Source organism: Phyllostomus discolor, chromosome 7, assembly GCF_004126475.2.
Source record: "Phyllostomus discolor isolate MPI-MPIP mPhyDis1 chromosome 7, mPhyDis1.pri.v3, whole genome shotgun sequence".
NCBI lineage: Eukaryota > Metazoa > Chordata > Mammalia > Chiroptera > Phyllostomidae > Phyllostomus > Phyllostomus discolor.
Window position 1 is genome coordinate 18,577,113 of NC_040909.2, and position 20,353 is coordinate 18,597,465.

A 20,353-nucleotide genomic window follows, 5' to 3' on the forward strand; every position below is an offset into this window, starting at 1 on the left:
ATTGGGCCTGAAGGGAATTCAGGAAGTATTGCAGGTCCGGTCAGCCCTTGGGCCTTCTGCAACACGCGATTCCTGGCTCTCCTCGCCCAGCTTCATCCCTGCCCCCAGCTTCGGATCCTAGTGGGATGTTAATGGAGACGACTGTCCCCACCAGGTCCTCCGCTTTGATCGGCACTGGGACTGTCTGGCAGATCGCTCCCCCGCCCAAGAGTCCCAGGAGCACAGGGCAGGGTCTGAGAGCTTGTTTACATGCTGCTGGGGTCTCAGAGGATAAATAATGAGGGGGTCTCAAAGAAAGGAAAACTCCCACAGTGAGGCCCAGGAGGGGTTCCGCGTAAGTGAAGCAAGGGGGCGCTGCACCTTTCGCAGCGCCAACCTCTCCTCCCGCTGCGCGCTTGCGGGGCGCTGAGCAGCTGGCGGCCAGCCTCACAGAGGACCTTGCGGCTGCAAGGAAACCCGCCGAAGCACCAATATAATCTAAACTTTTCCTGCCAGCTGTGCCCCCGCCCCCGGATGTGCTGACCCAGCAAAAACCCCGAAGTTTCCAGGAACTAACTTTAAGATGTATTTTCAGTAAAAAAAAAAAAAAGCAAGATGTCGAACAGTGTGTATAAAGCTGGGCAATGGGGTGGAGGACAAATAAGGAGAAATTCAGGTGCATATACTTACTTGCTGGTGCAACCACAACGTAATAAAGCCCCGGAAATACGAGAAATTTATCGTGGTTCCCATCAGGTTGAGGCGTGAGACGTTGCAACCTGGTGGCTTTTTGAGTTTTTAAAGCCTCTGCAAGTATGTTTTTAAGTACATATGATTTTATATTGCATGGTGTTATATATAATATATTCTATAGTGAAAGATACATTTGTTATATATTATTATATGTAACACCTATAATATATTTCTAATATATTTTATAGAAAATATATTAGAAATATATTTTTCTAATACATATATATTCCTGGCTGGTGGGGGTCAAAGGATAAATTAGCCTTTACCTCCGAGACTGACCTACAGTACAGAGCAAGACTCGTGGCATGAAAAGGCAAAGGGGAGGGACCAGAGGAAATATACGGGACCCGCCCCCCTCCCCATATCTTTTCACCGAAGACCACAGAGCGGTTGCTGAGAAAGGGAATGAGGTAAAATGAGGCGCTGGACTACACAAATGCAATTCTGAGTGCGTCTGGAGTTCTAATCCAGCGACCTGGCAACGCTGGGAACCCACGCCGGGGAGACACTTCCTGGCTCGGGTGCAGACGCCTCGGTTCCATGCTCTGCCTGGCGCTGGCACATTTTGCTCCGGCCTCCTACCAGGGTGTGCGTGGGATGACTGTGCGTCACTATAGGAACACACGCCGCGCGCTCGGAACCCTAGCGGACTCCGAAGAGGATGACTCGGAGTCTCTGGTGGCGAGTGCGTGGTCCTGGGGATGCGGTCGCAGAGGCCCCGAGCGCACACAGGGCGAGTTCCTAGGAACAGTTTCGCGTCCCCGCAGGCGCGCAATTCAAAGGCTTCCAGCACCTACCTGCCTGGGAGGCCAAAGGAAACTCCGCGGGCAGCGGGTGGAGAGCTGGCTGTGGCTTCGCCACCGCTCCCTCTGCCCAGCCTCCCTTGATACAAGCTCAGGGCCGGGATACCCCAGTTTCCTATTAAAATTCCAGGTAGAGGTCGCTGCCTTCCCAGCTTCCGGGTCCGCTGAGACCTGCTACTTTCAGGTCGTATGCCCTCCGGCAAGTATACCTCTCCCAGCCTCTGTTTTCTCATCTGTAAAATGGGGGGTGGTAAAAAGTCCTATCTCTGTGAGGTGATAATGAGAGTTTAAATGAGATATTTTATGCCGAGGCCTTGGCTCAGCTCTAGCGTGGAGAAAGAGGTCTCCCTACCTCCATCATGGTTATCCCAAGAAAGAAGGACCAACTCGAACCCAGGGTTTAGATGTAGGCACCCAGCATCCTCCAAAGAGACTTGTAAAGTGGCAGCGGTTGCGGATGGGCACCAAACGCCGTCCCCTCGCTTCCGCCGAAGTCTACAGGGTCTCCATCCCAACGCCTACCTGGGAGCCTTCGCCTCAGAGAAAACCACACACTCCACCCCGTTCACACATACTTGACCCTTCCACCCAGAGCCCCGCAGCTCACACCGCCAGCATTCCAGTTCCCGGGCTACCAGACTTAGACTGTGCCCTTGCACGAGGGCCTTCACTTCCCCAGGCATCACTTGACTCCTCTGTGAAATGGGATGATAACATTTCAGGGTGCTGATTGGAAAAGGTGCTGATTGCTGAAAGGTAAAGCAAAGAGTCTGACCTATAGCCTAGTTGGTCTCCTTTGGCTGTGGATTCCAAAATACACTATATATTTTTTAAAAAATCCGCCCCAGATGATGGAGAAATGATCCCAGCTACTCTTTGCTCCCCGTAGAGACGCCTTTCCTGTGCGCCCCTCATCATCTGGGAGGAGGAGGTTCTTCCCGCCCCTGAGGAGTGGTTCAACAGCCCAGGAAGACCTGGGCTTGGGGGACCTCTTCCAGACTCCCCTAAACAACAGCCGTCTGCGGCTGATGGTGCTGTGCCCTTGCCCGGTCGGTTTGCACGTGCCGCCACCGAGGATCCAGATGGCGTCCCTCTGGGCTCCGGATCAGGGTGCCTTCTCCCGGAGCGAGAGCCCTGCGGGAGGCTTCCGACCACTCACTCAACTTTGTCGACGTCCTGCGCTTTACCTAGTAGGGGGAGAACGAAACCTGAGCTAAACACCCTATTTTCTTTCTGCGACTAGTAACCCGCCGGAAAGGCACAGTCCCGGCGGGGGGCGGGAGGGCGGGGAGGCCTGGGAAAAACAGAATGCTAATGGCTGCCTGGAGAGGGCGGAAGGCGCTCCCGGGCTGGGGCACCCGGCCGCCTCCCTTTGAAATGCAGCTTTCCAATCGAGCTCCAGAGGAGGGCACTGGACTTCCTTCCCTTCTGCAGAAGGTAGGAAGAAGCTGATAGAACAGGAGGCTCTCCTCTCAGGTTCCAGCTGACTCACTCCAGCTTCCTACCTCTGGCTCAGGTTGCCTTTGACCTCTTTGCTTCTGACCTCCCCACATCGGACTGGGATGTCTGGATTCCCCATTTATTCCCAGTACCTAGTCAAAAGGGCAAAAAGTGAGCTCCATGTGAGAGTGATGGTAGTAATAGGAAAGACTCCAGACCTTCCTCTGTGCCAGGTGCTGTTCTAAAATGGTTTGATGTTCTGTGTGCTATTATTACATGGGGGCATTGAGGACAGGGAAGTGAAGGAGCTTCCCCAGACCCACAAGGCTAGTGAAAGGGCCACAAATACATACAGTCCAGCCTACAACTTCTCATAGGGGTCTGAAAAGAGAGCTTAAGGAATGATCTCTTTGGTCTCTATCCTATTCCCCTTCCTTCCTCTTCCTCCTTCTGTCTCCTTTCTCTTCCTTGGTTATGTTGTGGGCTTCATTCTTTCAGCTGAGTAACTCCCCAGCCCAAACTTCCCCTCTCCTCGTTTCTCACGCAGAGTCTGGATCTGAGATTCCAGCTCCCAGTCATATTGAAGCATTGGTCGACAGAGTCGGATTCTGACCACCTGTTGTGTGGACATCCTGGCGCACCTGTCTCCTAACAGTGCCTCCTGGTGAAACATTAATTTCCAAAAGCCAACTCTGTTAGTATTGTGCAAATGATGCGTGTTCAGGATATTTCTCCTTGACTACCTGGTGGTCACTCGCTTTAACACTGCAATTCCAACACTAACTTTTGTGTTTTTCCCTGGAGATATGTCAGCAATGAGCAGCACATGGAAAGGCATGCCATAATGTAAGAACTCTGGGTTAGGGAAGGTCTAAAACAAGATTTTCAAGAATTTCAAAATCTTAAAAAGTCTAAAAACGGTAAAAATGCCTGTTCCATTAATTTACAAAGATCTGTTTCCTTTTTCTTTTAGGAAAAGGAAAAAAAGCATTTTCACTTGAGTCTTTGTGGTTATAAAGCCTGAGACCTGCCTGACGCGGCCCCTGGGCTGTGTTATCTGTTCTAGTTCACAAACCGAGGAACCTTTTCTTCACTGAACGGGTGAGCACCTAAGTGGCAGGCCTCTCGAGGTGCCAAGTGAGCAGGACAGGCGGAGCAGCGTATAACTCTTTCATATTTTAATGCAGCAACAATTAGCCAAACATTCCCATAACTGACTTTCCAGAGTAATTTACTTTGTTTACTTACTTTCCTGTGGCTTTGCTTGTTATTTATGCAAATCTACGTACTTCCATAAATATGATGATGATGACAATGAAACAGCAGCTACATCCAGGAAATCATTTGTAGTTTAAAAACTACTTTCATGAAAAGTTATTGGTTCAATGTTAAGAGATGAATCCTTGCTTTTTTGAAATAAGCAATTTGGTATGTTTCTTAACTTTCATTACAGGATTCCCCCACCCCCTCATATTTAAACAGTGAACAGTTGCACTCAGCCATCTAAACATATGAATTGATAGCTAAGATAATAGTTGAAATTGGTCAATTTTTTGTTTGAAAAAATACAGTGGGTTGAATATAACCCTTTACCTCACATGTTTGTGGACCTGGTGATTTTTTTTTAAGCAAGTGATCAGTCCATTTCAGTGTCATGGTAAACATAAATGCTTATAAAAGTGAAACTGAGTTGGTGGGAATATCTTGCTGTTGCCAGCAGAACCACCGCTACTTGTCCTTGCCAAACGTGTTTTATCTTACAGGACATTTTCTTTTTTCAACAAAAAGAAAAGTGAAACGTGAACAACTCGACGGCGATGGAAGCCCCCTCCCCCCCTCGGCAAGCACAGCGGAGGTGGCAGATCTGGCCAGCAGAGAACAAAGGGCCAAAGAGTGAAACCGAGATGGTGAAATAAAATGTAACGTCAACAAAGAAAAGGCCATAGATAAATAGTAAAAGGACCAACTCACCACAAAAAACCCATTGACGTTTTCCCAGAGTCCAGGCGAAGCGCCGGTGACCGGTTAATGTTGGAATGTTTTCCTAGGGTTAAAAGGAGAACCGGCAGCAAGTCTGCTCAGAATTTACAAAGTGTTTGAATAACACGGACAGTGTTTGGATAACACATTTTTAGTGGGGGTGAAAATAATAGAATTTATTGGGACATTTATATAGGCCCCCTTGGTTGTGTGGGGGGAGGGTGGGGAGGAGGCACACTGTGTATCACTGCACTCATCTGCACTCACCAGTGTAACTCGTCCGTGCATGTGCGTATGTATTTGATTGGGATAGTCCTGTGACAGCCAGATGGTTCTCCGCTTTGCTTTTAAAAGATGAGCGCCCATAGAGGTTGCCATTAAAAGGAAGGAAGGGGGTAAAGGGTTCACCTGGCTGGGCTGCCAGTCACTTTGTGTTATCAGGGCGAGACAGTGGCATGAAGTTGGAATTATTGCTTGGGACAACAGCGGAGACCCTTAATGGGCTCACACTCAGGCTTGGCCTTGGTTTCACCGTCACCATCAAAGGGTGCTGCTTGCTCCATCTCAGGCGGAAACGTGCGAGATTTGAGTTAATCCAGCCAGCATTTGGGTCTGGGGTTCCAAGGGGTCTCCACGTTTCCTCCCCAATGTTGATGTTTTTGTTCAATGTATTCCAATACACTGTCAGTTGAGCCACATAAAACCAGGCACCTTTCAATAAATGTCTCATTTGGATTTCATGAAGCTTGGGGTGTAATTGAAATCAAACAGCAAACAGGCTGGGAGGCTCTGTTATTTGCCCGCCCAATCTAAGAAGGCTGCTGCCTGACGTGTTCCCTGAAGCCACTGCCTTAGGTTTCTTTTCTGTTCCTATTTCTGGAAAATGAGCCTTTTTTTTTTTAAAGTGCGGCTGGGACATGTGAAAATAGCGTTCATGTCCCTTTCCCTGGTTATGAGCAAAATGGAGCCAGCAAAAGAAGAGCCCACTCCAAATAAGAAGTCACAGATTTGCTCGCCTGTCACTCTTTATGCGCGGAGACTAGTATATTCTGTATGTAATCATAAAAATGTAATGAGTTAATTAGTACAGAAGAACCATTCAGTGAGATGTCTTTATGCGGTCAGGGGGAAAAATCATCTTTAACCTAAAAACAGTAATTTTTCTTTGTATTTAAAAAAGGTATTTGTAATATATGCTTATAAAATGTGATGTAAATTATGTATCTATTATTCATGTTCCAAAATTCCTGAGTCCCAGGCCAGTTTTATGGAGCCTGAATTTTGGTTCTCTCTGTTTCCCCATCTGTAAAATGGGTTAAAGTTTGGGTGAAATAATAGCAATCCTGGTGAGGTGGAGAGAGAAAAACTGCAGTTTCTTGCCCCAGGAATCAACACTACTTCTGATTACACATACCGTGTACGTACAGATTTCATAATTAGGTAGCACCCCGAATGGACCCACGCGTCTCAGGCGCTTGCTCTGGGGCTGGAATAAAATCGGCCCTTTCTGATGTGGCACGGGGGACAGCTGGCCCGCGTTACTTGCGCCAGAGTAGGTCGGAACGATGCCTGTTGCCTGCGATGGCACTTTGCCACTCTCAGCGCTTCCTTGGTCGCCTCGAAAGCGATCTGAAGGGACACCAAGGCCCGTTTTCTCGCAGCAATAAACCGCAAAACTGCCATCCACCCGCCGCCACCCTATCTCCAAGTAACGTGAGATTGGATCTCACCCCTACTTTTTCAGCAAACACACTGAAGCTGAAGGGTAAGGCGGGGGAGCCAACGAGTAGTTACTAGGATCCCCTAGCCCCGGGCCACGTCGCCGACCCACTCCAGTCTCTCGGCCCCTTCCTTTCCTTGCTCTCGAATCCCCTTCACAGAATCTCCACTTTGAAAATCGTGAAGTCTGCAAAAGCACAAAGGATTTGCCAAGTTCAATTCTTCAAGCCTTCCCTGGGTCAAAATAAAACAACAGCCGGGGGAGTGGAAGTGGACGGTGGGCGACCAGAGCGGGGCCACGCCAAACCCAGACTGAACCGAACTGGGACGCAATGCAAGGAGCGCAGAACTGAGGCCGCTCGGGGCCAGCTTTCCGGGGATCCGCCCCGGGGCCACTCTGGCCGGGCACTGAGGCGCCCTCGTCCCAACCCACTCGCTTCACTCGCTCCCGCCCTCTGGCTGCGCCTCAACACTGGAGACCGTGGCGCGCGCTCTGTTTTCAGCACCGCGAAAAACTGGTGAGAGCCCAGAAGCGTCTGGGTTGCATTAGGACCGACAGACCGTCTCTCTCTCTCTAACCCACACGCGCCGACGCTGGTGCTGCTGTGGTTTGAACCTAGCTGAGGCAACTTCGAGCCGTTCTGCACCAGCGTGTGAGAGCTCAACAAATCCCGCGGCCGCCTCATCTGTTGTGGGCGAAGAGTTTCCCGTGTGATCGTGTTCGGTTGGGGAAGCAGAGTCCCGACATCTCAGCCGGAAAATGCGCTCCCGTAGCGATTACAAGCAGCGTCTGTAATTGCTTATTAACAGCGAATATTCAGGCTTCTGATCAGCAAGGAAACTTGCCCCGTCCCCTGTAATAACAATAAAATATGACGGCGCCACTCTTGACTCTACTGTCTGCGGAAGCGCAGGGGCGAAGCAGGCAGCTGGGGCAAAAGGGCTTCATTCAATATCAAACTGATTATTTCACTAATTATTCTACCTTCTGTGTTGAGCCGCGGAGGAGAGGCTCGGGGAATCTTAACCGCGAGGCTGCTGGGGAACCTTTGTTTCGCGGTGTCAGGCGCAGCTGAGGATGGGTGGGGGGAGGATCCGGGATTCAGGGACACTGAGCGGCTGGCATTTTAAATTGTGGGGAGTAGAAAGGACTGCCTCCTGCAAGCAGGCATGTTGGCCTGGGGATGTGGGTGTCCCTAGTATCCCACCCTCCGGGGCTTCTGCTTCTAAGCCGAGGGCTTTGGTCCTCAAGGATGGCAGCGTGCATTCGCCGTCCCCGAATCCCAAAAGCCAAGCGCGAGGTTCCTCCCACCAGTCCTCCCCACTGAGTAAAAGGCTGGGACCGAACAAAAGTGGTTCGCGTGTGTGGAAGGCCGAGGAGTCCTTCCCTTCTGGAGGAAAGTGTGCCTGAAGTTCCAGCCCCTGACTAGGAGAGTTCGCTTGGGCCTCTCTCCAACCCGCCCCACATCCCCACCCTCAGGGACCAGGCCGCCCCACAAGCCAACTTGCAGAGCCTTTCTCCTCCCGGCCTCGAAACCCGCTCCCGCCCCCGCATTTTCCTCTCAGAGCGCGGAGATGCTGTCGGTGCCAAGAGTGGAGCCCGCGGCGAACCCAAACGCTGTCCGCCTAAACTCTGGGGAAATAGACACTAGAATTGATTCTCACAGCAGGACAGAATCTCAAAAAAAAAAAAAAAATTAGACGAAAGGAAAAGGAAAATAAAGTCGCAGGCGACTTGATCCAATTAGTACATGCCTAATTGAATTAGTGTCACCTCCAGCAGCCAATGGGAGGGTCCCAGGACTGTGGGGCCGCGCGAAGCCCCTCCCTGGCAGCACATATATAAAGCGGCCAATGACAGCCTGCAAGTTTCCAAGTGGTCAACTTGACCGAAAGCTTGGCGGTCAAGGGCAGAAAGACTAGCACTGGTGGGTGGATGGGAACAGAGGTCCAAATCCTCTTCTTCCTGGGTGTGAGTGTGGGAGGAAGGTGGGGGTCCAGAGAGACTGGAAGGACGGCTAAGAAAAGGAGAGCGCTTCTCGATCGATTTCCACCTTCTACCTTTCGAACTCAGTGCGCTTTCCTCGCGGAAAGGGCGCTGGGTTCAGTACGCGCGAGCGCGCCTTAGCTGCCCGCTCGTCGCTAGGTGGGTAGCCCCGGCACAGGAGGAAGGGGAAGTTACCTTCCCCTCGGAAGAGGGCGCTGGCTCCCCCATCCTGCCTTTATAATAAGGCCGAGGGGAGGAGAGGAAATACTGCCGTCTGCGCTTTGTAAAGCATGCAGTTAGGGGAGCAGCTCTTGGTGAACTCCGTGAACCTGCCTGGCGCGCACTTCTACCCGCTGGAGGGTGCGCGAGGCGGCGGCAGCGGGACCGCTGGTCACCTCCCCGGCGCGACCCCGTCGCCTCAGAGGCTGGACTTAGACAAAGCGCCCAAGAAGTTCTCGGGCACCCTCTCGTGCGAGGCAGGGAGCGGGGAGTCCGCAACTGCCGGCGCGGGGGCCCCCGCGGTCATGCTCAGTGACGCCGACGCCGGGGACGCCTTTGCCAGCACCGCGGCAGTGGCCAAGCAAGGGCCCCCGGACGGCCGCAAGGGCTCCCCCTGCGGGGAAGAGGAGCTGCCATCAGCCGCGACTGCCGCCGCTACTGCCGCAGCCGCCGCCGCCACCGCGCGCTACTCCATGGACAGCCTGAACTCCGAGCGCTACTACCTCCAGTCCCCCGGGCCTCAGGGCTCCGAGCTAGCCGCGCCCTGCTCGCTCTTTCCGTACCAGGCTGCAGCCGGAGCGCCCCACGGATCTGTGTACCCGGCTCCCAACGGTGCGCGCTACCCCTATGGCTCCATGCTGCCCTCCGGCGGCTTCCCGGCGACTGTGTGCCCACCCGGGAGGGCGCAGTTCGGCCCGGGAGTCGGCGCGAGCAGTGGCGCGGGTGCAGGCAGCGGCGGGGGAGGCGGCCCGGGAGCCTATCAGTACAGTCAGGGCGCTCCGCTCTATGGGCCGTACCCCGGGGCAGCAGCCGCGGGCTCGTGCGGAGGATGGGGGAGCTTGGAGGTTTCTGGTTCCAGTTTACGTGCCCACGTCTACCTGTGCAATCGACCTCTGTGGCTCAAATTCCACCGCCACCAAACCGAGATGATCATTACGAAACAGGGCAGGTGAGCGCGGCGCGGAGGGGACCCGGGGCGCGAGGGGTGGACAGTGAAAGTGTGGCCCTGAGGAAGGCCGGGGATGCACTTTTTGTTTGGAGAGTGTTTTCCCGAGAGCAGTTCAGTGGAGACGCCGCATCTCCGATTCGGTGTCCTTCCCTGACGTTCACGGGAGGTTTGTGCTGGGTGCTAATGTTAACGGCTGCTTCCTCCCTCCGGTCATCCTGACCTGGACTGACAGGGAGGCGCGGAAATGGAACTTGAGGCTTGTCCACAAGTCTGGATTCACTAGATCCGCCCGATCGGCGGTACTCTGCTCCCTGCTGGCCCGCGAGGAACAGAGAATGGGGGGAGGCGCAAGGGTGGGCCCCCGGAGCGCTGTAGATGGGCTCCCGCAGTTTTAGGCGCCAGGGTCTCGGTGGGGCGCCTCCGGAGCTTGGGCGTGAGGACCAGAGCCCGGGCGCGGGAGGCTTGGTCCTGGTGGTTGGTTAGGCAGACCCTGGAGCCAGACCTGGCTGGAGTTCGGGGAGTGAGCGAGTTCTGAGACGCATCCCACTGCTAACAGTGCTAACAGTGGTTTCTCGGCGGGTAGTGAGTGGTGGGGACAGAGGGGCTCTCAAAAGGGACTTTTAGCCTTACCAATAAAAATTGAAAGAAAAAAGAACTTTTTTTTTTAACAAGAACAACTTCATGTTGTTCTCCGATACTTGTACTTATAAAAATTAATGACTTTTCACATTGTGGAAGACAAGTGAATAAGCATCTTAAAAAGTCGAGAACTTGAGTGGGGAGATGGCGCAGAAGCAGGTGACTGTGGGAAATACTGACTTTGGGGCAAATTATTTTGGGAGAAGGGACGGTCAAAGAGTTGCCAACTTAAATATTTTACACAGTAAGGACCACTGATCGGTATTCTGGTCCTTCTGGAGACTTCTCAGTGTCGTCCTCCGACCCTACCCTGGGTGTTCCCGAGCCTGGCCGCGCGTGGGCCTGCTCTCCAGGTGATTAAGTCGCTTCTCCCGGCTCTGTTTCCTCGCACAGGCGCATGTTTCCTTTCTTGAGCTTCAACATAAACGGACTCAATCCTGCCGCCCACTACAACGTGTTCGTAGAGGTGGTACTGGCGGACCCCAACCACTGGCGCTTCCAGGGGGGCAAGTGGGTGACCTGCGGCAAAGCCGACAATAACATGCAGGGTGAGGAGTGAGGAGGCCCGGGCAGGGAGGGGCGGATGGGGAACCCTTGACACAAGCATTTCCCCTCCACCTGGAACCTCGAAGTGTCAGCATGAGTTCCTTTGTCTTGACAGACAGGCTAAGGGAGAGAATTGCTAAGTCAGACTTCTCGCTCACCGATACACAGAACTGGAACCAAAGCCCTGCTGCTGCCCTGCAGTGCCTGCGTTTGAGAACACAGTTCTGCTGAGTTGTCACAGACTCTCCTGGCCGGGTTCTAATCTCCACTTGAGAAAGCACCCGCCCCCCACCCAAGTCTGAGCATAAAAATGCAACCATTCCCACCAGATGTTGTCCTTCCAGCTTTATTTGAACTACCAGAGGCATCTCCTCTAGGCTCTGTTTTTTATATTTTGAGGTGCTGTGAAGACGAGCACCTTGTGCAAGGAAAGCTGTGGAAGCGGAGGGGCCCTGGAGGAGGTGGGGTTGGGTTGAGTCTAGTTGGTCTCCTTTGGCCTCCTTAAGCAACTAGTGCTGGGGAGATTTGTGCTGCAAGTCCTGCTTGTCAACCTTGACCATGGGCAACGAGACATCCCTCCCCCCGACCCACTACACCGCACTTGTAAACAGCACTATATGCTTGGGTTTTGTGTCTTGTTTCATTTTCTCTTAGGCAACAAAATGTATGTCCACCCAGAATCTCCTAATACCGGTTCCCACTGGATGAGACAGGAGATTTCCTTCGGGAAGTTAAAACTCACCAATAACAAAGGCGCCAATAACAACAACACTCAGGTAGAGTGGCAGAGGAGGGGTGTCTTCTGGCTGTAGGTCTCTTTTCTAACACGTTTCCATGCCCTTCACTGTATTTACATCTGCAGTGTTACCTGTTTGATCGCCTGTTTCTGTTTTTCTTTCTCTTGAATATTCTCATTTTCAGTTTCTTGCTGGATTTCAATAAGTGAGTTGACTAATAGGAACAGAAACACTGAAATCTTTTGAGGACTTAGGAAACCAAGAGGAAACAGTGTTTCTGAAACGCGCATGCTCGGCTATGTTTTAACTTTCCAACATGGCAACGATGAGACCTTAAACGTGGCAATGGAAAAAGACAGCCGTTGGTGGGACGCGAGCAGAAGCCCCCTCCCAGACTATGTAGTTGTTTAAGATCACCTACTTCAGTTGAGCCTTTAAGAGAGACTCTTTCAATCTGGCCGCTCTGTTCCTGTACCGTTTCCAGATGATAGTCCTGCAGTCCTTACACAAGTACCAGCCACGGCTGCACATCGTGGAGGTGACGGAGGATGGCGTGGAGGACTTGAACGAGCCCTCGAAGACCCAGACATTTACCTTCTCGGAAACACAGTTCATTGCGGTCACTGCCTACCAAAACACCGATGTGAGTGTCCCAAGTGTCCCAAGGCTCTCGGAAAAGCTAGGGCCAGTGTGGTAAAGCACTCAACAACTATTTTTCCCCTCTCCAGATAACTCAGCTAAAGATTGATCATAACCCCTTTGCAAAAGGCTTCAGGGACAACTATGATTCGTAAGTGCTGCTTTAATTCATGCTTCCCTGTGCTCTGTGAACAGGACATTCATAAACAGATGCTTTCCCGAAAACTTTTCTAGAAAAAAGTTTTCATGTTTGCCATTTTTACCTGTTTTTATTTTTACTTATTTTTTTGGCTTTGACTAATCTTGCTTTAGAATTTTCTCAGAAGGGTTTTCTTCATTTCTAAAGAAACGTTAAGGGCTTAAAAATGAGGAGCTTTTTTTTTTTAACATTTAAGTGGAGATTTGAAATTTTCATAATCTGCATTTACATACCTTTCCATTTAATCCAACTATTTTATCCCCTCAGAGCAAGTATTATTACTCCCCCTCTTTTCTTTAACATAAGAAAAACCTGAAACTAAGAGGATGTAATTTTCACATCAACAGCAAGGCTCTGCAAATGCCTTTTAAATCTGGGATTCCTCCCACGGCAGTCAGCATTCCTTCCATCACACTGACAGGGAGAGGTGCTTTGAGTTCCTCAAACCCTAAGACTTGCAAAGGTGGATATCCTATAGTTTAAATACTCTAATGCCTGGCAGGGAACTATTTCCTATGTGGGAAAGTGTTCCCCATGAGCCAGGAGTCCCTCCAGTTCAGATGGGCCAGGGCATCTCCTACCTCCATCTCTCCACACCAACAGACCGGTGCTCCCAGCACAGAGCCAGTACGCGAGACTTTCTCATTTCTGGGAATTTGGTTTGTTTGGGGACAACGTTAGGGTTTTGTTTTTTTTTAAGTGTTTCTCTTTATATTGTAGCATGTACACGGCTTCAGAAAATGACAGGTTAACTCCATCTCCCACGGATTCTCCTAGATCCCATCAGATTGTCCCTGGAGGTCGGTACGGCGTTCAGTCCTTCTTCCCGGAGCCCTTTGTCAACACTTTACCTCAAGCCCGATATTATAATGGCGAGAGAACCGTGCCACAGACCAACGGCCTCCTTTCACCCCAACAGAACGAAGAGGTGGCCAACCCTCCCCAGCGGTGGCTTGTCACGCCTGTCCAGCAGCCTGGGACCAACAAACTAGACATCGGTTCCTATGAGTCTGAATATACTTCCAGCACATTGCTCCCATATGGTATTAAATCCTTGCCCCTCCAGACATCCCATGCCCTGGGGTATTACCCTGACCCAGCCTTCCCTGCCATGGCAGGGTGGGGAGGTCGAGGTTCTTATCAGAGGAAGATGGCGGCCGGACTCCCATGGACCTCCAGAACAAGCCCCCCTGTGTTTTCTGAAAATCAACTCTCCAAGGAGAAAGTCAAAGAAGAAATTAGCTCTTCTTGGATAGAGACGCCCCCTTCCATCAAGTCTCTGGATTCCAATGATTCGGGGGTCTACACCAGTGCGTGTAAGCGAAGGCGGCTGTCCCCCAGCACCTCCAGTAATGAAAATTCTCCCTCCATAAAGTGTGAGGACATGAATGCTGAAGAGTACAGCAAAGACACCTCGAAAGGCATGGGAGGGTATTACGCTTTTTACACAACTCCCTAAAGAGTTACTTTAACCTCATAAAAATGAGCTCACTTGTTGCAGATGGACTTGGTGGTGTTTCTTGTTGTCTTCTTTGCCTAGGTTGCCAAAAAGACGTTTGCCTTCCACCTTGATGCATCCTGTTCTGTGCAATTCTCTAAAAGAAGGTGCCAAAGCTTTTTGATTGCTGCAGGTAACTGGAACAAGGCTAGCATTTTTTTATTTTTCTTTCTAAAATAAAGTTCACGGAGGACTTGAAGCGTTTTAAAATTTGAAGGGTTATTCAAGGTTTTTAGGGTTATTTATTGGAAACACTAAACGTTCAGAGAAAGGGGGCTGTGGAGATTGAGTGTGCTGGGCGCTATCCAATGAGTTGAAAGCTTTGGTTCTTATTTCTACAGTATTTTTTAAATCTGTAAGCATATAGAAGCCCAGATTCAGTAAGGTATTTTGCTTCTAGTAAAGAAGGACTGGTCCTTAAGCTTCAACAGGGGACGTTTTGCTCTTACCTTCTGCTAGGGACAAAAGATGTCAGGCCTGGGAAGCCAGAAGAACTTGAGTGAAGGGACTGGTTTTACCCGGCTCAGAGCCCTCCATGGCTCTCAGAACAAGCCATGTTCGCCCTGGTTCAGGATCGCCTGGCTTGCTAGGCCTCTGCTGTGTGCCTGGGGGGCTCCTAAGACTCAGGAGAGGACAAAAGAGGGAGTCACCCCCCAAAAAAATAAAGGAAGAGAGAAAGAAAAAATTTAAAGTGTACAGTTGTGTGAGGTTAGATACACTGTAGAATAACGTGGAATATATTGTACAAATAGTCTACATAGGTGTCTGAGATGATGTACCACTGGTGCTTTGGCTTTGTAAAGAATTCGCGGATCACCTAACAACTGCTGCCGGAGCGGGGGTCGTTTCTCTCCTCACCCCCACCATATTTGGGGATATTCTGTTTACTTGTTAGATAGGTAAGAATGTATTCAGCTATTCTGTACTTAACTTGAACCGTGTCTAAGGAAAACTCCTATTTCGTCCTCTTCCTCCGCCACCCCCACGCCCACCCAACGCCGTGATGTGAATAAAACTAAAACCCGATGCCACAGCTCCTATAGACTTTTTAGAGATCTTGGATTTTTATGTACAGTCTTAGTCATTTTTTTAAAATAAATGTGGTTCATTAAGGGAACAGGCATAGCTCTGTCTTCTGTACTATGGGTTTAACCTAAAGATTTCATTTTGCTTCCTCTTCCGCCCCTTTCTCGCATGAACACTGCCCCACCAACCCCTCTCCCTGCCATGGAAGGCTCTAGAATCTCTATGTGGACACTGCAGTCATGAGGGGGAGTGGGGATGCTTTTTGCCTTTTTTCCTCGAACGTGAATGGGGTCATTTCCTCACCCCACTGGGAAGTCTGGACAGCGGGTACTAGGTATGGAGGGTGGAGGTTGCCGCGATGCAAAATCGCCTTCACCAGGTGAATCCAAGCCTGGAACACTTCGCCACCTTGGCTTCCAGGCCCTACCGCGGTGCGTGGCCACTTAGTTTTCTGGGCTGTTAACTAGGCTTCCTCGGGACCACCCCTCCCTGACCCATGCGGGCTCCCTGGGAACCCCCGGCCCTTTGAGCGCCCACGAGTTCCGGGTACGTGCCGAGCGGCGGGGAGCTGGCCGCCCACGGCTCAGTTTCTGCTCCCACCTGCGGCTTCTGCGCGGAGCCCTGGGGCTGCGCGGCTCGGGAGCTGCTCGTGCACTTGGGGGCCGGGGCGCCTTGCGGGCAGCCGAACTCGGCCCGAGACGGGCTGCGGCGCGAGGGTTCCAGTCGTGTCCGCCACTCTGCAAACCGCGACCCGGGAGCGTTTCGCCTCGCGCTTAGCTCCGTTTCGGTGGCTCTCATGACCCCAAGAGGGCGGGGGTTACCCCATCCCCCGGCTGAGCCCTGGGCCCGCGGAAGAGTTAAACCGAGGATGGGGCGGAGGACCCTTTGTCCCCCTGCCAGACGTCCCGCCAGGTTTATCAGCAGACGGCTTTAGGCCCAGCTTGCAAACCTTTCCAGCCCCCTCCCGACCCTCCCGGGGTAAAGGTCTGGCCGGGAGGGTCATTCTGCAAACCGTGGCGCGGAAATGCAGCTGCTAAGAGGATTAGCTGCTGGGAGGCGAGCAATCAGCCCGGACCTCCTCCCCTTCCGCGTCCAATTAAGGCCGCTAGGAGCCGGTACCTCGCCTCTCCCCAGTTTCCCATTCCCTCCCCCCTTTGGGGGCGCGAGTTCTTCCCGCGCAGCCATCGACCTTCTGCGCTCGGACTCGAACGCCACGTCTCTGACCGAACGACCGACCGTGCAGGTTCAAAAGACGCTTCTCCAAAGCCGCCCAGAGGTTACCCTGAGCTGGAAGCTCTCGCTTTGGAATTTGGTTTATGTGGTTTTATTTTATTTTATTTTATTTTATTTGACAAGCGAAGCTATTTATTGTGCTTCCATTACAAAGTGCCTTTCACATTACACTGTTGCTACTTACCACTTCAACCACAGGCTCCTTCGACCGCCAAAATGAAAGTGAGCTCAAAGATTTGGAAAAATCGCTAACTGAGTAACAGTTCACTTAGATAACTGAGTCACGTTTGCGTGCTCGATGACATTCAGACTCCGGAAGGAGCCCTCCCGCCGCCCCCCCAACCTGCGAGACGCGTCCTCCAATCCCCGAGGAACCAAAGCGTGTCGGGAGATGCTGTGGAATTTCTAAAGGGTGATCTGTCCTGCCCTCTGGAAAGCCCGAAATTGCTCATCTCTGCTGGGATAAAGCCGACTCTGGTCCCAGTCTATTTCGGGTCCTGTATATTTTTGCACCGTACAGTCAAAGAACCTGGTGCTTGTGAAAAGTCCCTCCCAGTGTTTAATAGAAACGTTAGTGGCTGAGTGGCCCCAATTAACACCTTGTGATAAGGCATTCCTAAGATGGAGTGTCAGACACCAAATTGTGAAGAGATGTATCTAATTAATCCTGCTAGGATGACACTGATAAACAAGCCTCTATTTAAATAAAGATCAAGGGCTCGGCGTCGGGTTTGTTTACATTCTCCGCCAGGGTCCCGGAGTGTGCGCCGGCGAAAGCCGCGTTCCCCCGCGCAGCCGGCAGACACCCGCCTGGGAGTTTGCTGACTCGCCGGGGTTCGCTCCGGCTCCGTTCCTGCCCCGTACAAACCTGCACTACAACGAGTAAGTCAACCGCAACGAAAGAGGAAAACGAAATGCCGAAAGGATCTGACTCTGAGTTGGAAATACTGTTTGCCATTTTCCACACGTGCCCTTTACATCGCCAAACACTTTTTGGATTGTTAGGGTGTTTCTTTTTAAAGGCAAACAACAACAAAAAAGCAGCCCACCTGTAGCCCCTGGGAGTCTTTTCTGCTTTGGGGAGTACTCTGAGCGGGACCAGGACCTCCCTCCAAGCCCCCACCCCGTCCCGGCACCAGCTCGCCCCGACGAGGTGCCAAAATTTCTCCCGCTCCACTGCGCTGCGGCTGAGAATTGCTGGGACGTGGGGTAGTTATCCTGCGTACGGGGTGGGGAGCCGCCTCCTGGGAAAGGCAGGAACAGTCGGGAAAGAAATCCGGGAGGAGGGACAGTTGCATAGTAGGCTCGCAAGTTTCAGTCTGAGAACCAGGGCCTGAATTCGGAGCCCGCTGAGAATCTGCAGCAACGCATCTCCCAGCTCCGCAGAGGAGAGCGGGGGAAGCTCCAAATCAGCTTTCGGTCCTAGCGTCCTTCCTTTCAGCCTCCGTGGATTAACTTTAACCTTGGGTGTACGGGTAGACTCTCGTTCTTCCCTTTCGGCTGCAGTCCCTTCCTCCTTTCTGAACCAAACTAGTGCGAAGGGGGTGGGGGGAGCGGATGCAGGTTATTTTAAAATTATGCAGGTGTCATGGAAACGCTTGGAATAAAAACATTCCCTCATGTCTCCTGATTTTAAGCGAAATTGAGGTTTCAGTAAGGGACAAAAAATTGAAATCACTCGTTCTCCACTCGTGTGGACGTTGCGTCCTTCCCCTTTTCCCGCGGGCCCCGAAATGTCCCCCACCCCGCTGCACGCCGACTCCAAAAGTTTGGCTTCCACCTTGCGGAGGTTTTGGCATCACCTGGAGGTTCTTTCAAAAGGCAGTTTGCGGAACTACGTTGGTGAGTCCGATTGAGTCCCATTCTATGAAACCCCAGCCCCCAGGCCCCCATCACTCCAGTTTAGGCTTTCTAGTGCGCGAGCTCCGCAGGTCCAGCGCGGGTGGACTCGAACCCGCGGAATCCGTCCGCCCGCACCTGCCTCCGTCGAGGGTCCGGTTCTCTCCCACGACTCACAGAGGCCTGGGCCCAGCACACGCAACTGGGTTCTCGGGGGTTCCCGACCCGCCAACACGGCGCGAGCTGGGGTTCCTCCACTGCTCCTAAGTAGAGCGCCTTGTGGCAGCCTGAAATTAAACTTTTTTTTTTAACAAGTTAGGGACTCTGACCTTGGTGACCACCGAATTTCTCCTTATTACGGTTTAAAGGAAAAGGGAACTTCTCCCGGCCACCCATTCAGCCCTCTCGCCCTTTCTCCCTCTGCCCGAGACACACTGCGTGTCGCGGAGGACGCGCCTCGAGTTCCCCAGGGGCAGAATGCCGCTGCGCCGGGGCAGCAGGACACGGAGCGGCCCCTCAGCGATGGCGCCGGAGATCCCCGGCTGGCTGGGTCCCAGACCGCCCGCCAAGCGCTGGGTCACCGCTTATTTTAGGCAGCAGTGCGTGTGCCCACAACTTGAACACCTCGCCCCTTCTCTGCCCCTTAAAAATCCGAAACTTCCTTCTCCAAGCTCTTGTGGCGGCAACAAGACCCCAACAGTAACTTTGGGCATTTTAGGTTCGATTCCCCTCCCTGCCGGCGGGAAAGAGGGCCCAGCGTTTTGCCCTTGGCCTTCGAGGTCTCGCCGCCGCCGTCTCCGCGCAGGGCTGCGGCCGCGGTTCCCCTCCGGGAGGCGAGCAGCCTTCGCCATCTGGTGGCCACGACGGGTAAGGATCTCCCCGGCCGTTCTCCCCTCGTCAGGCCGGAAGCTTCAGTGGAGTCTGACCTTATCCCACTCCCATTGTTCTTTTTTAAGGCTTCTCTTTGTGTGGGGAGCAGCCCGGATTTGGAATTTTTTAAGACTTAAACTTCTGGTCCCGGGCCTGTGCTTACTAGCTGCAACTGCTTTTGGTTTCTTTGATCTGTGACATATTGATTCAAACAGCTGCCTCCCCGAGTATCCAGGAGGAAGAAAGATTATAAACTGCGTTGTGAACTGCTGAGTAGCTCCCAGTATTACTAGGCATCATTCATTAACCAACTTTAGGATCCCCGGTAACTCCCCGGGATCGTATAGTGGTTAGCACTCTGCGTTGTGGCCACAGCAACCTCGGTTCGAATCCGAGTCATGACATTGTGAAAGCATTAATTACCAACTTTATAACATGACTTGTGATGCGTTAGCAAATGAAAGATTTTTTTTATTCATTCAAAACCAATGACAGAAAATTTCAAACATACAGAAAAGTAGAGCCCAGTAGACCCCCTGCAGAGTCTTCCAGCTACCACTGCCACCCACTCCCGGGCTGCTCCTGCTTCATCCTGTACACCCACCCCATCCTTTTCCACCACCAATCACAGGGATGCCTGTCCTCTAACCCTGTTCTTTCCATATAGATCCCTCAAAGAAAAAGAGTTCTTTAAAAATGTATACGGTGCACATATGTATTTAAAAATATTCTCTATATAAAATGCATATGAAGTTTTTGCTGTTTTTCTTGTTTGTTTTACAGTTGGTTTGTTTGCATCAGGGTCCAAACAAGTCCCGCACGTCTGGTTAATGTGTCACTTAATGCTCTGCATCTAGATGTCTTCCTGTCGCTTTCCTGCTTCATTTTTTTCCTAGCAACTTATTGAAGAAGTCTGAGCGTTTATTCTGTCTGGTTTTCCAGGTTCTGGATTTTGCTGATCCCATTCCCATAGTGACATCATCAGCCACTGACCCTTCTGTTTCTGATGAAGTGGTAATTGGTCATGAAGACGTGATCTGGTTCAGATTCTGTTTTGGGCAACAATATTCATGCATAGGTCCTAGAATCCCATCCGGAAGCCTATGATGTCTGCATCATCTCTTCTTGGATCATGCCGCTGTTCACTGATAATTGTCCACTAGATCAATTACTTCGTGAAAGGTTTGACGAAAAAGGTCCATTTCAGTACAGCTATTATTATCAACAACATATACGTGAGAAAGTTTTACTCAACGACACTTTTAAAATTTTTTTCAGCTTTATTAAGGTATACAATT

At 51.6% G+C, this 20,353-nt stretch overlaps 1 protein-coding gene across 2 annotated transcripts; it reads left to right on the top strand.

The window, feature by feature from the left end:
• The first annotated feature begins 8,545 nt into the window (after positions 1-8,545).
• EOMES (eomesodermin) lies at positions 8,546-15,118 on the top strand. 2 transcript variants are annotated; one of them, XM_028519018.2, is made up of 6 exons: positions 8,546-9,829; positions 10,862-11,016; positions 11,669-11,790; positions 12,236-12,394; positions 12,480-12,541; positions 13,310-15,118. In XM_028519018.2, the coding sequence occupies exons 1-6, from the start codon at positions 8,952-8,954 to the stop codon at positions 14,046-14,048; spliced, it is 2,115 nt and encodes a 704-aa protein (XP_028374819.1). In that variant the 5' UTR covers positions 8,546-8,951; the 3' UTR covers positions 14,049-15,118. The 2 variants fall into 2 exon arrangements, with proteins under 2 accessions (XP_028374819.1, XP_028374820.1); XM_028519019.2 differs by having other exon boundaries at positions 13,367-15,118.
• The last annotated feature ends 5,235 nt before the right edge of the window (positions 15,119-20,353 follow it).

Coding starts and splice junctions, on each gene's coding strand:
- EOMES (XM_028519018.2), top strand. CDS start 8,952: ATGCAGTTAGGGGAGCAGCTCTTGGTGAACTCCGTGAACCTGCCTGGC. Junction 12,395..12,479: donor CTGCCTACCAAAACACCGAT/GTGAGTGTCCCA, acceptor TCCCCTCTCCAG/ATAACTCAGCTAAAGATTGA. Junction 12,542..13,309: donor TTCAGGGACAACTATGATTC/GTAAGTGCTGCT, acceptor TTTATATTGTAG/CATGTACACGGCTTCAGAAA.